Source organism: Schistocerca cancellata, chromosome 3 (assembly GCF_023864275.1).
Source record: "Schistocerca cancellata isolate TAMUIC-IGC-003103 chromosome 3, iqSchCanc2.1, whole genome shotgun sequence".
NCBI lineage: Eukaryota > Metazoa > Arthropoda > Insecta > Orthoptera > Acrididae > Schistocerca > Schistocerca cancellata.
In genome coordinates this window covers 288,931,994-288,949,255 of record NC_064628.1, presented here as the reverse complement: position 1 = coordinate 288,949,255, position 17,262 = coordinate 288,931,994, and the positions used below count along the sequence as shown (strand labels likewise).

At 38.9% G+C, this 17,262-nt stretch overlaps 1 protein-coding gene across 1 annotated transcript in view; it reads right to left on the bottom strand.

The window, feature by feature from the left end:
* Window positions 1-314: 314 nt before the first annotated feature.
* LOC126174970 (palmitoyltransferase Hip14) overlaps window positions 315-17,262 on the bottom strand; it is a 107,861-nt gene continuing 90,913 nt past the window's right edge. The window contains exon 12 of the mRNA XM_049921440.1: window positions 315-2,024. Within this exon, the coding sequence (XP_049777397.1) occupies window positions 1,764-2,024 (261 nt within the window). The 3' untranslated portion in view covers window positions 315-1,763. The remainder of the gene's footprint in view (window positions 2,025-17,262) is intronic.

Below are 17,262 nucleotides of genomic sequence, written 5' to 3'. Positions count from 1 at the left end.
TTGATAATGGCAGAGGAGAACAAGCCTGTTAGACCCTGGACATCACTGACCTGTACCTATGGTCAGAAGCAAAAGAGATGAAAACAGGAGGTTTTATATTAAATTTCAAATTTGAAACTTTGTCAATAAGAGTGGCAGCAATTCCTACTCAATTACTTCTCTAGTCTTCATCATTTCTCTGTATCACCTGCTCTTCATACACAAGAACACAAGAAACGTTAAGGCAGGTGCAATCTCCTACACCTACACACACACACACACACACACACCTACACACACACACACACACACACACACACACACACACACACACACACCTACACACACACACACACACACAAACCAAATATACATAAGGCAGATATTACACATAACTTGCTGTATCTGAGATTAGCAAAAATAAGTTTTTCAATATTATATTTATTTTTCAGTTCTCCTGTGTTTCTTAAGCTGATTTTGTCTTCCACATAGAAGTTCTATATATTGTAGGTAAAATTATTTGCTAACTTGTTTTACTAGAGGAATTTTACTGTTGCAAAATCAACCTTTGGAGCATTAGACTATATACAAGTTTATAATACCTATGACAATTCATGAGTTTACATTATTTAGTCACACAGTACCTCCATGCATCCTATAGGATATAAATTATTATTAGAATTCACCATAAATGACAGTTGGAATGATGGTTATACTGTGTGAGCTAATAAAAAAAGACTACAAGAGTCCTTATTTGACTTTTTAGATAAAAGGCACATACAGACAACTTACAATATGACTAGAAGTTTGCTTATTACTTAGTTTACTTATTTAATACTGGTAAAACACTGATGCCTTATGGAGTAAAATAAACTGTGATTATTTTTATACAAAAAAAGAAACACCACACACAGAATACATTGAAAACTATTTCTGATTTTTCATTACCCTGCCTCTCTCCCACATCCCGTTCTACCCTCACTGCCACTATATATGTTTTACCTATAACTTCATTACCCACTGATTCTGTTACTAACAGCTCTGTACCATAAACTCAATTTTTAACACCAATCATTTTATGTTACTGATGTTTTTAAATGTCTAAAATGTGAAACCATCTCCTTTTTGCTCTACATTTGATTTCCATTGTAAACGTTTAAATATTTTCATTCTAGAAGCCTTTATTTGATTTGAAACTATCTTCTAATAAGAGTGACGAAAGGCACCAAAAAATTGCACTTGCTACCAGAGGTCAAGGTGAATTTGCAGCTAATGGTGCTGCCAATATTCTCTCAACATTCAGTCAGTCTGACACTATGGAAGCTCTTACTTGTTCATCAACTACAGATCTGTGTGTGTGCGTCTGTATATTTATCTTCTTGTTAAAATTATGCAGCCTTAACAAAAATGTTGATTATTTGTTATAATGCACACTATTCACAACAAATATACAACTTAACAAAGTTAAGTATACACCAACAATTTTTATCACATTTCTACACTGCCAAAACATGTACATTCTAAAAAAGACAGAATCTATTTCATGTAATATTACATTTGTATAAAGAGAATAGCCTTTACCTGACAACATACAGATAACAGTAAATTACTAAAAATATTTCACTGAATATCACAGATAAATTACATAGAAAATTGTGGCAGTCAAGCACAGTGTACAGAACAAATATGACTGAACAGAGTAAAAATAATTATTCTGTAACACTTACTACAATAAAATCACAGAATATGCCACCAATAGTGGAATAAATGACCTAGCTGCACTGTTATACATACTGATAGTTTTCTTTGGCTGAAAGTAGAGGCATCTGCTCAACAGAGTCTTTAATATCATACCGTGTCAACCAATCAGTACTGTCTGGCTTAAATAAGCCAAAACAACGGAATTCAGCAAAGTCAATGAGGTTTTGACAAAGTCCTCTATGAAACGGACTTCTCGTTTCCTGACCCAATCTTCCTGTTGTGTGAAAATGTTTGTAGCGACCACTATTCATACGCTCATTTGTTGTCATTCCCAAACACATTATCTGCAACAGAAAAGTATTTATCTAAATTTACATACTTTCTAATTTTCCTTGATTATTCTGAAACCAGGGTGACTTCAACAGAGTGACAACTGAAATTGCCGCAGTCTTTAAACTAGATAAGTAAAGGTAATAACTCTAGGTTATAGTATCTTTTTAACTTTCAAATGGAATACAACTTTTTTCCTACATCCGTCTTTTATGGATTAACAAATCTTATTTGTTCCTTTGGTATGTGATGCATCACATTATTGAAGCAAGACTGCTTAATCATGTTTAGCAGTTTTCAATTGGGAACAACAACCATTTTCAAAACTGTGTGTGAAGCTACAAAAGCTTATGCCACCTATTAGCATCATGAGAAGGGAGCAACGAGTGTAGCACCATCTGATGACAGAGAAGATTATCAAATGAATACGACTGGTGAATTTAATCTAACTTTGTTTCATAAGTGAACGACAAATGCCAAAACTGGACAGTATTAAGGGAAGAATATGGTTGTGACTTCCATACTTAAATTTTTTGGTTTGTTTTAATAAAAATTTGACAATACCCATATACTATGAAGTGCCTAGTGAGGTATCAGTACATACTGTTTAGACAGAAGAGAATCCTTCAATGAAACAACTAAGTAGTATCAATGAATGAAACGACTTTATAGGAATCTGTTCCAACAATTATCTCAGATTTACTTAAATATCACTTATTTTCTATGGGTACCTGATGCTCCATCTAAAGAGAATAAGATGGGAGACACATAGTGTTTTTATACTCTTCCTGAAATGTAGTGGGACAGAAATATACAGGGTGATTATAATTACAGATAAACTTTCAAACCACTGAAGAAATAAGACCACCGGTCAGAATGACGCAAATCGCAATGGAATATTATCAGAGAAGGGGGAAGACGTATGGCAGAAGAAAAATAAATAGTTACAAAATGTAGCAATAGATGGCGCTGTAAGCATCATAATTTAACAGTGGTCGACTACCAATGACAAATGAATCATACAATAATGTCTAAGGTGTAAGTTTGATGCTAAACAAACTGTACTACTCAGTGCGCAGGGGTGTACAGGTGTGATACTGTTAGTTACATAAGCCCATCCACCATGGCAGGGTCATATCACATTGGATGGGAAAAATCAGTTTTTAATTGTCCTGAGACCAAAAACCACATAAAAAGCATCAATTATATCGGTTTTTAATTGTCCTGAGGCCAAAAACTGCATAAAAAGCACCAATCACATCAGTTTTTAATCATCCTCTGGCCAAAAACCACATAAAAAGCATAATCAAAATCAAATCGAATTATTAATTTCCGTGTGACTGGTGCAAAACATGGCAAATACGCTGTCCACTGTTTTCTGCAACAAGTTGAAATCGAGAAACAGCACGTTCCACAACTGATCAAAGTGTTTCCAGGGTCACGTTCATAATGTGTTAAGCAAGGTGTGTCTTCAATGCAGCGAAGTTTGCAATCAGAACACTGAACACATCTTTCAGATAGCCCCTCAGCCAGAAGTCACACAAATTAAGATCAGGTGACTGGGATGGCCAGGTTGATAATTCTAACATTTCCGAAATAGCACTTCATCAACTGCTTAACTGGATTTTCAATGTGCAGAGGTGCACCATCTTGCATAAAAATGATCCCATCCACACTGTTGGAGAGCTGGAATGATATGGTCGCAGAAAAGACACTCGCAGCACTTACCAGTGATGGTACAGGTAACAGGACCGGGAGCACCTGTCTCTGAAAAAATATGGCCCTATGATAAATGATGCCGTAAACCTGCACCACACAGTGACCTTTTAGGGATAAAGTGGTACTGGTTGATTTGTACATGGATTTTCTGTTGCCCATATTCGACAATTCTGTGCACTGACATATCCTGTCAGATGGAAGTGGGCTTTGTCTGTCCATAAAATCTTCCATGGCTAATCATTGTCCACTTCCATGTGAGCAAGAAATTCTAAGGCGAAGGTCTTTCTTGCTGGCAGGTCAACAGGAAGCAACTCGTGCACATGGGTAATTTTGAATGTATAGCAAAGAAGGATGTTTCGTAGGATTTTACGCACCATGCTAATGGGTATGTCCAATGTTCAGGCAATTCTCCATGCACTGCATGTTTGCACACCACCACTTGTCTCCTCCTGCAATGCTGTAGGCACTGCTTCCACTGACATTGAATCAATTCATTTTCTCCGTCTACCAGATTGCATGCCAAAAGAACCCGTCTTTTCAAATTTCTAAATCATTTTCTTCAGATCCACGGAAGTCATAGGACTAATGCCTTTCTTCAAATCCTTCTGTATCTAGAACTTCTACAGAATCACGCGGTATCGTGCATTGAGACAGTCATGGTGAACGTCACAGACGCAAAAGGAGGAAAAGCCAACTACCTGGCGTGTTTATACCAACTTTAATGGGTCATGCGCATGGCAGGTGTTTTCATTTACATATTCTGACACATACAGTGTCATCTACTGATCAATTTTCACACTATTTTTCTTCTTCTGCCATACGTTTCCCGCCCTCTCCGATAATATTCCGTTGCAATTTGACGTCATTCTGGCCACTGGTGTTATTTCTACCGTGTTTTGAGAGTTTAATTTTAATTATAATCACCCCATACTTCTCAATTCCAGTGCAAAAACAAATCTTAAAATTTGCTACCAAACCATGCATAAATTACCAACAAGTAGTCAAGCACTTCTAGAAAAAGAAGTCAACAATAGCAAGGGATTTAAGAAAAAAAAAAAAAAAAAAAAAAAAAAAAAAAAAAAAAAAACAAAAAGCAACATAAAAGAACTAAGAGACAACAGAAAATCTTTCAACAAGGAACAAAGAGAGAATGAATAAGAACGGGGGGAGGGGGGGGGGGGGGGGGGGATAAGATGGATGTTTCTTCCATGTACTGGGTGAGTAACTATCATCACTCATACAATGTTGCGTATTCTGCCCAGGACCTTCTGCAATTATATTAATGGCAGTAAATGTTTTCAAGATTAGAACACAAAAGAGAACCATGTGAAAACTTATAATGAGTGTTTTGTGCAGATGTAGTCATTTGTGAAAATTTGCACATGCACAGTTCTTTAATATTCTATTATTATCCAGTTAGTGAAAAGGTCATGCAAACTCTTAGTGCAATTCTACCGCATTTTTGGCAACGTACATATACTAAAGTAACTGCATACAATTGTATCTAAATCCAAGATATACTAAAATAACTGTAGGCAGCTGTGTCAAAATCCAAAGCATTTGACCAAGCCAATAATAAAAATTATTGGGGGAAGAGAGCGGGGATGGTGATGGTGATGGTGGTGATGACGATGATGATGATGATGAGGAGGAGGAGGAGGAGGAGGAGGAGGATGAAGAGGATGTTGTGAAAATTTCACTGAAAGCCCCTATGCACAATAAAACAATTTGTTAAACTTTACTATATTTGCAAAATATTTGACTGTTTGTGGTGTCTGATGCAATTGTCAAATACAGAGCATGTCTGACACGAATGAGAGAAATTTTGATTGACAGAAAATTTGACAAGATGGCACACATTATTTATGTTGATGATTTGCTGAATATGTTTAGCTCTTTTTCATCTTCTTCTACTTCTTCGAACACACTGCCAGAGACAATGTTAGACATGAAACTCGCTTGTGGAAGAACTTCTGTGAAGTTAGGAAGGTAGGAGATGAGGTGCTGGATACGTAGAGCGGTGAAGTCATCCTTGGGTAGCTCAGTTGGTAGAGCACTTGGCCACAATAGGCAAAGGTCAGGAGCTCGAATCTCAGTCCAGCGAACAGTTTTAATCCAACAGGATGTATTTTATCAGCACATGCTCTGCTGCAGAGTGAAAACCTCATTCTGGAATGTTAGACATGCTTTATAAGCATTTGTAGTCACGTTCAGGCTTGTTTGATAAATCTGTGGATGGATAAGAGTGAACTTGACAAATAAGTTTGATTGTATGTAGAGTCCTTAAAGAGTCTGAAAGCTAGGGAGACCTGCATGTATATATAACTGTTTCTTTCTGTTAGAGATTTGATTAGCCATATGAAGAATGCACTGAGGTTTCCACACATTTACAGGGTCGAACCATCTGTTAAGGGTAGCACCCACAAGAATGAACAATTATTTCTGCACTGAATCATAAACTGATGGAAAAATTTTTTTTAGCACCAAATAGGAGTTATATGACATAAACAAAAGTTGGTAGCCTCGTTTCTACATCTGAAAGATGATGTCTATTAAAATTTCGCACCAGTCGCACGAGGGTCGTGCTAGTAGCACCACTATGAGGATGCAAATTCAGTTTGCTTTAAATACGTGCTGTAATGGTCATCAGCATTAGTTACCTTTGAGATCAGACATGGTGAGTTGATGGTAATCAAGAATGCCTTAATGGCAACAAAGACACCCCACAGAGTTTGAATGAGATAATGTAACAAGCCTAAAGCTGGCTGTTCTCTTTGAGATATGGCAGAATGTCTTGGCAGGAATGTAGCCACTGTACACAACTGCTGACAACGGTGGTCACAAGAATATATTGTCACAAGAAGACTGGCTCTGGACAGCCAAACGGCACTGTTAAAAGGGAAGACCATCGTGTTCAGTGTATGGCTCTGGCACATTGTACTACATCTGCACCAACAATTGGCACCACAGTGACACAACAAATTGCTTACTTCAAGGGCAGCTCTGAGGCAGATGCCCTGTAGTGTGCCTTCCACTGCCCCCAAACCACAACCATTTAAGACCTCAGTGGTGTCAAGTGAGAGCTCATTGGAAGGCAGGGTGGACGTCTGTGGTGTTTTCTGATGAAAGCTGGTTCTGCCTCAGTGCCAGTGATGGCCATATGTTGGTTAGGAGGAGGCCAGATGAGGGCCTGCAACCAACCTGCTTGTGTGCTAGACACCTCAGACCTACATTTGAAGTTATGGTCCCGAATGCGATTACGTAGGACAATAGGAGCACTCTCACGGTTATCCCAAGCACACCGACTACAAATCTGTGCATCAATCTGGTGCAACCTGTTGTGCTGCCATTCGTGAATAGAACTCCACGATGTGTTTTCCAACAGGATAATACTCACTCACATACCGCTGTTGTAACCCAACAAGCTCTACAGTCTCGACACGTTGCCTCGGCCTACTCGATCACTAGATCCATCTCCAATGGAGCATGTATGGGACATCATCAGATGACAACTCCAGCATCATCCACAAACAGCATTAACCATCCCTTTATTTACTGACCAAGTGCAACAGGCATGGAACTCCATCCCACAAACTGACATCAGGCATGTGTACAACACAATGCATGCATGCTTGCATGCTCGGATTCAACATTCCAGTTATTAATGTACCAGCACTTCACAGTTGTAATGGCTTCTCTCGAACTTACACTAACCTGTGATCTTGCAATGTTAATCACTTAAACATGTTACCTAAACAAATGTATTATGCAAATTTTATGATGGGCATTTCATAAATTATGCACACTAAGTTTTTTACTTACACATTTATTTATTTTTTTATTTAATAAAATTGCATCCAAATAGCCATATACAGTTACTTTTCTTAACATTTTACATTTACATTTTTGCGTAGATTTCACTCTTTTACTGCACAGTTCTGTGTGATATTGTTCCAGGCTTTGTTACACAGTTCACACACACACACACACACACACACACACACACACACACAAACGTTGTGGTTGGGTCATGATAAGTTTTGTTTTTGCAAATTAGATGATGAAAGCCGTGAATGGATAATATAGTTACGACATGTCGCAGTTCGAAGTTTGGTGCTGTCCATGAGTGGTTCGTCATTGCTTCAGTGCTATGGAATTCCGGCCATACTTTTTCTGGTTTATCCTCCATGATCTTCAGTTGATTTCTGGAGGCCCTGGTGTGTGGCGTCATATATCGAAGTTTGATGTCTTCAATTAGGAATGGCAAGATTTTTGCGTTGAATAATTTCATGGCTCTTTCTAGACTGAGTAGGCAGATGTTTTCGATGTCCTGTATTGCTATTGTTGCTTGGGCTGCACTTTCTGTTGTATGTTTTGTGAAGCATTTGGCTGTTGGTACTTAAGACTCCATTTGATTGCAGAATGATGTTCGAAAAAGAGAGGTTGTCTGATATTGTGATTAAGTTGTATTTGAGGATTGACTTGATTATTCTTGCCCATATGCTATCTTCTCCCATTGTGTTTTCCAGTTTTCAGACTATGAACCTCTTTCCAGTAGGTCAAAGGCTTTGGTAACGTCTATGAACATTGTGTAAAACATTTGTTTCTTTTGTAGCGCTTTGTTGACGATGTTTAGAAGAAGCCTGACTGTCGTAAGTGTTGATCTTCCAGATCTGAAGCCCATTTTTCGTTCTGGGAGGTGACTGTCCACACAGGCTTTGATTTTTTGTGTAATTATCTTTGAAAACATCTTGAACTAAGTATTTTCCAGGGCTATGCCTCTGTACTTGTTTGTGTCCGTTGGGTCTCCTCTACCTTTCTAGATAGTTTGTGTCCGTTGGGTCTCCTCTACCTTTCTAGATAACTTTTATTATCGAGTGTCTCCACTGGGTCGGAATTCTTCCAAGTTCCAGGCATTTGTTGAATAGTTTAATCCATATGTGTTGGAGAGCCTCTTTTGCATCTTTTTTTATGTTCATTATATATATTAACGGGTCCTGCTGCTTTCTTGTTCTTCAGTGTTTTTATTGCTTCTTTAACATCATCTTCTTTTAGAGTTTCCCATACATTGTCTTTTTCCTTCGTTTGATGTTGTTTCTCTTTCTTTGGGGATGTTTTGATTCCTTTTTTGTTCAGTATCGAAGTGGTCTTCCCATTCCTTCATGTCTGTATTTGGTGTACGAGACATTCTTCTTGGTCTTGCTGCTATGTATGGGTCTTTCTCTGTTTCATCCCCTTCTCTTTTTGCTTCTCTTTCTGTGTGTTCTTTTTTCTTTTCTTCTATTAGTTTTTTGTAGATTCTCCTCTCTTCTGCATAAAGTTTGCACGTTTCCTCGCCGTGCTGGTTTCTTAATCTGTCGAGTGTTCTTAGAACAGTGTTCCTTTTGCTGTAGCATTCAGCATCGAACCATCTTTTTGCCGTCCTTGTTTTTGGGTTTGTTTGCATCACTGAATTTTTTAGGAGGTCTTCTATTTTGTCTGTTGCTTTTTCAAGGTCTCCTTCCTCTATTAAAGTTTCTATTTGTGTTATTTGATCTTGCTGGTTTGTTAATTTTTCTTTATCTGCTTTTCTTTGCGTGATTTGGTGGGTCTTTCTTGCTGGTGGTGATGTGACGTTATTTATATTTATCTTCACTGGAATGTGCTTTCGTATAGGAGTCATGCCATATTGGTTGAATATTTCCTTTTATTTCTCCTCTTGTTAATGCAATATCAACGGTATTTTTCCCATTGTGGAATATATATGTAGGGTGAAACCATCCTCTTCTAGGGTTTCAATGACTAGTCTTGTTTTATAGTTCTCGTTGTCTATTCTGCAGTTGAGATCGCCTGCAATAATGGTGGGTTTGCTGTCGCATTGTTTGATGAGTGTGACTATTTCGTCAATTATTTCTAAAACATTTGTGTGCGGTTTAAAATAGACTGCAATTATATTTATGTTTGCTGCTTCTACTAGCGTACTATTTTCTTGTTTTATGATTTTTTTGGTGGGGGTCATCCAGGGTTTCAGTAGGATAGATATTCTTCCCATGGGTCATCCTCTTCCTCCCTTCTTTGCCATTAGGTGAATATTGTAGAAATCTTTATGTTGCTAGTTGTCTATCAGGAAGGTTTCTGACAGAATTGCAAGAGCTTTGCATAATGTCTGTTGGTGTTAGGTTAAGAGCACTTTTTATTCCCTCTGTATTCCAAAAGACTGCTTTTATTTCTTGTTCTTCTGGTTTTCTTCTTAGTTTAGTTGAGCTCTGCTCCCTCTTCCATTGATTGTCTTGGGAAACGAAATCGATGTACTTTTATGTTTTCAGGCCAGAAAACTGGTTCTTGTATATCTTCAAACAGACTGCCTATTTGAAAGCTTTTTTGTCACAGTGTGCACAGTTCTTCACATTCAAGTTGTCTCAGTATTTTGTTCTTGTTGAGGTATTTCACTACTGTATCAGTTGCGGTGGTTCTATTTAAGTTAGGAATATATAACCACACTGTTGTTTCTGCTGCTTGCATTTCTTTGTCTTTTTTTTTTTTTTTTTTACCCATTATGGTTTTATTTTTACTCTGGTTTCTTCTGTACCAGCTCCTCCCTACCACAAAGTTGGTTCCTCTAGTTCATTAACCTGATTTCCGGTTTTATTATGCTCATGTGCATTGACTTGGACTTGTGGCTGATTTTGTTACTGGAGCAGAGGATTTCTGTATATTGCCATTCCCCTTGGTTTAACTTTGTTGTTGTACTTAGTTTGTATGTTGTTTTGCATCAGTTTTGGTTTTCTCTGGTTCTAGGTGACTTTCCTTTTCTAGAGTTTTCTTTATTTGCTCCTGTATTAATATCCCTAGTTGGTTTTTTAAGAAATCAGTTATCTCCTCCATTTTATGCCTCAGATCTCCCATTTCCGTGTTATTTTCATCTTTTTTTGCTTTTTCGAGAGAGCTACCCACTCCAATATCTCCACTGAAGTTCTTCTCAGATCCTGTAGGTGTCTCTTCCGTCTGCCTCTGTTCGCTATGTGCTGTTTCCTGCGTTTCTCTGATAGATGTCGCTAGTTGTCCAGCAGTGCAGCTGTCTTCTTCCTCACTCATCTCCTCTTGTTGGAGGTTCCTAACCTCTCTGGTAGGACTCCTATTCTCCTCCTCCTATGCTTTTGTTTTGTTTTTCAAAGATTCTAAGCATTTTCTTATGTCACTCACCGCCTCTAGTAATTCCATTCTTCATTTTCTACTTCATATATCCTCCTCCTTTTGCCACTTTTCTGATCTTCATAAGAGTGTTCTCAATACGTTGCACTGAACTGTCCGCCATCTTTATTTATTTTTCAATATATCTTTAATGTCTTTCCTTCCAGAGAAAGACAACAACGTCCATGCATAGGTTTTTTCAACTTCGGAAACAAGTCGAAACCTGGTGGACTCACATCTGGATTTTAGCGAGGATACAGCAACACTTCCCATTTGTGTATCACTCAGTTTTTGGGCTACAACATTGCTGGTATGTGGGCGAGCATTGTGTAGAGAATGAGTGGCTCAGCCTCACACAACTGATATCAGGTTTTGTGCATTTTTCTGCACAGGTTTAGCATGATGTTTAATACACTGTTGTGATACTTGTTCCCCATGGGACTACTTGTCATGATTATTCCTCGGTGATCATAAGCAAAAATTTGATTGAGCACGTCAACATTTTTTTTTTTTTTTTATGTGGAGAATCTGAAGCTCTCCACTCACTGGACTGTAATTTCAACTCAGCTTCAAAGTCTCTAATTCATGTTTCATCAATAGCAACAATTTAAGACCAGAATCATTGACCTTCACAGTGAAATCTTTGTTTGGGCAAGGTTGCAATGTCCAGGCATTTCTGTTTCTCTTCAGCAGTCAAACAGTTGGAACCGATCTCGCAGAAATTTTCTCTTCATAAAATCATTTATATGAATATGGAACACTGATGTTGAGGGAATTCCCTTGGCTTCAGAGAGTTCAACACAAGTCGCACTGCTATCTTCTTCAACAGCATCTGCCACAAGTTTTATACTTCATTCATCTGTTGTCGGTTTTGGTCTTCTGGGTCTTGGATTATCGTCTATGCTTATACAACCACCATGAAAACAATTCACCCAATGTGAAACTGTACTATGTTCTGTGGTAAACTCTCAACAAACTTCACTTAATGCACTGTGGATTTCTATTGGGTTTTTGCTGTGTAAAGTTTTGATCATCATGTATGACAGCACCCAAGACTGCCCACAGGCTCCATTTCTATCTCTCACCAATTTTATGTTAGATTACATTGCGAAAAAACAAAAATGTGCTGCTTCCTCAAGCTCCTAACTCAAACAATCCAACAGTAATATCAACACGTACATTATTTATAAAATATCCCTTGGATTATTTATGAAATGTTCCTTGTATTACTCTACATTAATTATCTTTTGGTGCTGCAATGTTTTTCTGTCAGTGTATATGTAAATGACATTCCATTTAAGGCACATCCAGCATAACAATTTCTTCTAGCAGATGACATGTATTATTAGTCTCAAAATCACATCATGCAAAAGAAGTGAAACTGCTTGCATTAGTAAGGAATTACTTGTAATGGGGTATTAGTGGACGACTGTTTTTTGATGGTGACCTGCACCACAATGCATTAAAAAAAATGTCAACTCAGTGGTAGTTGACAAGCGGTTTGCAACAGAGTAGTTCTTGCACTATGCCATAAGGTAAGAACAGCTGAGTTACTGTGCAGCTTTACAGCAAAACATAATGCAGAAATGTCTTGAGTAGGGGAAGGAACAAATGGTGGTGAGTGCAGACTCAAGTGGGTTCTACTCTGACAACAATCCATTTGGTAAGTATAAAGAATTTGTATTGAGAGTCTAGTTTTACTCTCTCTCTCTCTCTCTCTCTCTCTCTCTCTCTCTCTCTCTGTTTGGTCAGATCTTGTACACAAAAACTGCTGGGTGCATAAAATTACCAGAGGGAAAGCAAATGGCTGTAACAAATTGGTCACCCACTCCCATGGAGTTGATCGACTTTGATCAAAATTAAATTGTGCTCTTACTCTGTGAAAACATAAAATCACAGTCATGCACTAATATGGCATCATAAATACACACAAGTAACAACTTTTCACCTGTGTCAAGCTAGCAGGTGCAAAACAATAGAGATCCTCTTCTCTTCATTTTAGAAACATAGCACTGAAATAACGTAACGTTTTGACGAGTGTCACTCTGATCATCTTCTGGTGAGGAAACAGGAGAATTTCAATGCAACCACCTGGATGGAAGCATGAGAAGATTTCATCTGCAGTATGCATTCATTTACGTACTTCAAAAGTTACAACACTGAACATTCATAAATTTTGTGATATGGCCTTTTAACATCAGAAATCATGTCATTGTCATGTCAGTACTGCAGCATGGCTACAAGCGAGGGGAAACTACAGCCATTATTTTGCCTACAGCTATACCAAATAGTTTAATAGTGATGGTATTTTGGATGTAAAAAAGTCTGTCACTCAAATGTGCAGACACGCATTTGTCAGAAAAATAAACACTCCCCCGCCCCCCACCCTCTCTTTCACATTCTTCCCTCCCACACCACTTTGCCCCATTCCCTCAAAATTAATAAACAATATGAATTTCATTTAAATTATACTTTTTTCTTAACTGTCTCTCTTTCTCTCATACAAATGTAGTCAAAACCAAACTCTTATTCATTTACACAGGCGCATGTGTGAGCGCCTGCGCCCCCCCCCCCCCCCCTCCCACACACACACACCATTGAGAAGCTATAAGTGAGGTATTAGCATCTAGAGACACACATGATTCAGTAACTAAATTCAGCAGAATATTGGTTTCTCAAGACACATTTGTGATCCCTGGAGATAGGACATATTACAGTTTGGGTGCAGTGGGTATAGTCAGACTATAAAAATGTTGTTGTGTGTGTAAGTGGAGGTTCAACAGCACTTTCCAACTTTTGAAGGTGACTGCTGTTATTTAGAGCAGAGGCACGAGATTTTACACGGGCAGCTTCTGGTAGTGATAGTTGATCAGTAAGTGTGTAGTTCGAAGTAGAGTGTGACAATACTTATAAGAAATTGACACTCTTAGTACACGGCAACCTTATTGTGTCAATAACTATGGCTCAGAGGCTAGTTAAAAAGAAAAGTAACTGTATCATTTCTGTGAGAGCTGATTTATTTCATTTTTTGTGATTACTGGGTTTTCATATTATGAACACTGGCCCCGAGAAGCTTTCTTTGAGAAGATTTTTGATGAGGTTGTAGTTTCTATTTGAGAGGTAAGAGGAGTGTAGCAGGAATATATGTTTTCAATTCTGTGGTAGGAAATAGGAATTATCAGAATGTTATCATACTGTTACAGAGCTGATATTAGTATGCAGGTGTGACATTTTTTTTATCCTCGTCTCACAGATCAAGATAGGGCTGGTGACCCTTGTCTAAACTAGTTTGTTAGAAGCCAAGAGTTGGTAGTTGATCCAGGTCTGACGATAAATTTTTCCCATAAAGTCATAATTACATGATGCAGTGTGACTGCACCCCTAACCGCTCCAGGACTACGCTGATGTTCACCATCACAAGCACTAGTAGCAGAAGTAACAATACATTTGTTATGTGTGTTAGGGGATTGTTCAGCGTTTGGGGACAAATAAACATATGAAAACTAAAAGATGCAGTTAACTGGCTTTGGTGTCTAAATGTTTAATGTGTTCCATTCTCATATTTTCTCAAACTGTTGCATTAGAATTTTTTGACTTCTTAATTACTTCCAACTGAGGGTCACTAGTCTCAATATCTGTTTGTCATTCCCTTATGTTATATTTATATACCCCCAATTTTTCAGTTAAACAAGAGCTGATTAATAGTTGTGTTGGGAGACACGTTAGTGTTCCCAGAATCTATTGCAAAGGTTTTATTGTACCTTTATGATAGCCTCTGTGATTTTTAACTGATTTTGGGAAAACTGAATGTTTCTGAGATGAAATCAAATGAATTTTTTTTTCACATACTATTAGACTTTTGACTAATTCTCTCCATTGGAAGGTCTACTTGAAATAGAGAGTAATATTCAAGTAACATGTCAGATTATGTCCAGGTATATGATTTAAGCTCCATCCACATGTTGGGGTGATCATTTGAAACTATAGTTTCTTGGCTCCATGACTTAGGTCTCATTTTGTTACACATGAATTTAAGTTCTCTACCTATTAACAAATTGTTCAATGCCACTCAATAATTAATGAAATTGTGTAGTTGCAAAAATTTTTCAGGTTTTCTGGATGAAGCAGGAAATTGCTGGCGTTAACAAGTGTGTAATTTATGAATTTCATGTTTTCACCTTTAGATCTACAAGGTTCGGAATCAATGTTACGAAAAGACTTATGACACAGAGGTTTTCTTAAGATTTACCTGCCAATATTTAGCCTGTTTGTCTGAAGAAGAGAAGAAAGTCAAATGCAATTCACCTCTCCTCCAGTGAGATTGGAATCCACAAGTAAAGCATTACCTCTTAGCTAGTGAGGCACTACTATGATATCTGCCCTGTCATAGACTTAATGAAAACTAAGATAGATAATTTCAGACTAAAAGTCAAGATTAGGTGTACTTTCTGTAATGAATGACCTTCCTGGGCCTTTAAGCACAAATCTGATTACACTATGGCACACCTTAGATGAAAATCACATTATTTAATGAAAATGATGAGAAAATATCAAGTGAATTTAGCAGGATAATTCTGTGCCAATCCAGAAGTAACTTGAGAATCACAAAGTTGCCAAACATATTATATGATGTTGGCAATTATAATAGCCATAGGAAGTATATACACTCCTGGAAATGGAAAAAAGAACACATTGACATCGGTGTGTCAGACCCACCATACTTGCTCCGGACACTGCGAGAGGGCTGTACAAGCAATGATCACACGCACGGCACAGCGGACACACCAGGAACCGCGGTGTTGGCCGTCGAATGGCGCTAGCTGTGCTGCATTTGTGCACCGCCGCCGTCAGTGTCAGCCAGTTTGCCGTGGCATACAGAGCTCCATCGCAGTCTTTAACACTGGTAGCATGCCGTGACAGCGTGGACGTGAACCGTATGTGCAGTTGACGTACTTTGAGCGAGGGCGTATAGTGGGCATGCGGGAGGCCAGGTGGACGTACCGCCGAATTGCTCAACACGTGGGGCGTGAGGTCTCCACAGTACATCGATGTTGTCGCCAGTGGTCGGCGGAAGGCGCATGTGCCCGTTGACCTGGGACCGGACCGCAGCGACGCACGGATGCACGCCAAGACCGTAGGATCCTACGCAGTGCCGTAGGGGACCGCACCGCCACTTCCCAGCAAATTAGGGACACTGTTGCTCCTGGGGTATCGGCGAGGACCATTCGCAACCGTCTCCATGAAGCTGGGCTACGGTCCCGCACACCGTTAGGCCGTCTTCCGCTCACGCCCCAACACTGTGCAGCCCGCCTCCAGTGGTGTAGCGACAGGCGTGAATGGAGGGACGAATGGAGACGTGTCGTCTTCAGCGATGAGAGTCGCTTCTGCCTTGGTGCCAATGATGGTCGTATGCGTGTTTGGCGCCGTGCAGGTGAGCGCCACAATCAGGACTGCATACGACCGAGGCACACAGGGCCAACACCCGGCATCATGGTGTGGGGAGCGATCTCCTACACTGGCCATACACCACTGGTGATCGTCGAGGGGACACTGAATAGTGCACGGTACATCCAAACCGTCATCGAACCCATCGTTCTACCATTCCTAGACCAGCAAGGGAACTTGCTGTTCCAACAGGACAATGAACACAATCTTTCCTTCTTTTCCTTTCTTACTTCTCCAATAGGAGGACCAACTCTGTCTTTCCCACTATTTCATATTCACAATTTTCTATTGTTGAAACCCTTCCTTCTTACAGATTATTTTAGTGCCACCTGTCTTCACAGAGTAGCCAAGGAAAATGACACACATGGGAGCCTTAGACAAAATTTTATGACTGATAATTAGTGTTGCATGTTAGTGCCACCTGTCTTCACAGAGTAGCCAAGGAAAATGACACACATGGGAACCTTAGCCAAAATTTTATGACTGATAATTAGTGTTGCATGTTAGTTGCATCAAATGTTGTGGGGGGAAAGGGTGCATGCAGCAAATAAACGGGAAAGGTGACGGATGAACATGTGCACATCGCACATCACTTATTGCAACAATGGAGAGCCGGAAGAATTGCAACAGAATCCTCAGGGTGTAAAGGGAGTGTTCTGATGTGGAAATAAAGCCACAAAAATGGAAGACTGAACGAAATTTATTGGAGGATAAGTTTAAAAGAGGATTAAGAAACTTGAAAGTTGATGGGTAATCAAGTAAATACATTACATTGTCAGTAAGTATATTTTCTAATACAAGTATTATAAAGAGGAGGAGACACACATACCATTTAGTATTGATCCCAATAAGTATGTATAACATGTTAGTGTAAAAATAGGGAAAAGATGAAGAAGAAGTTTAAATACAGTGACTGTT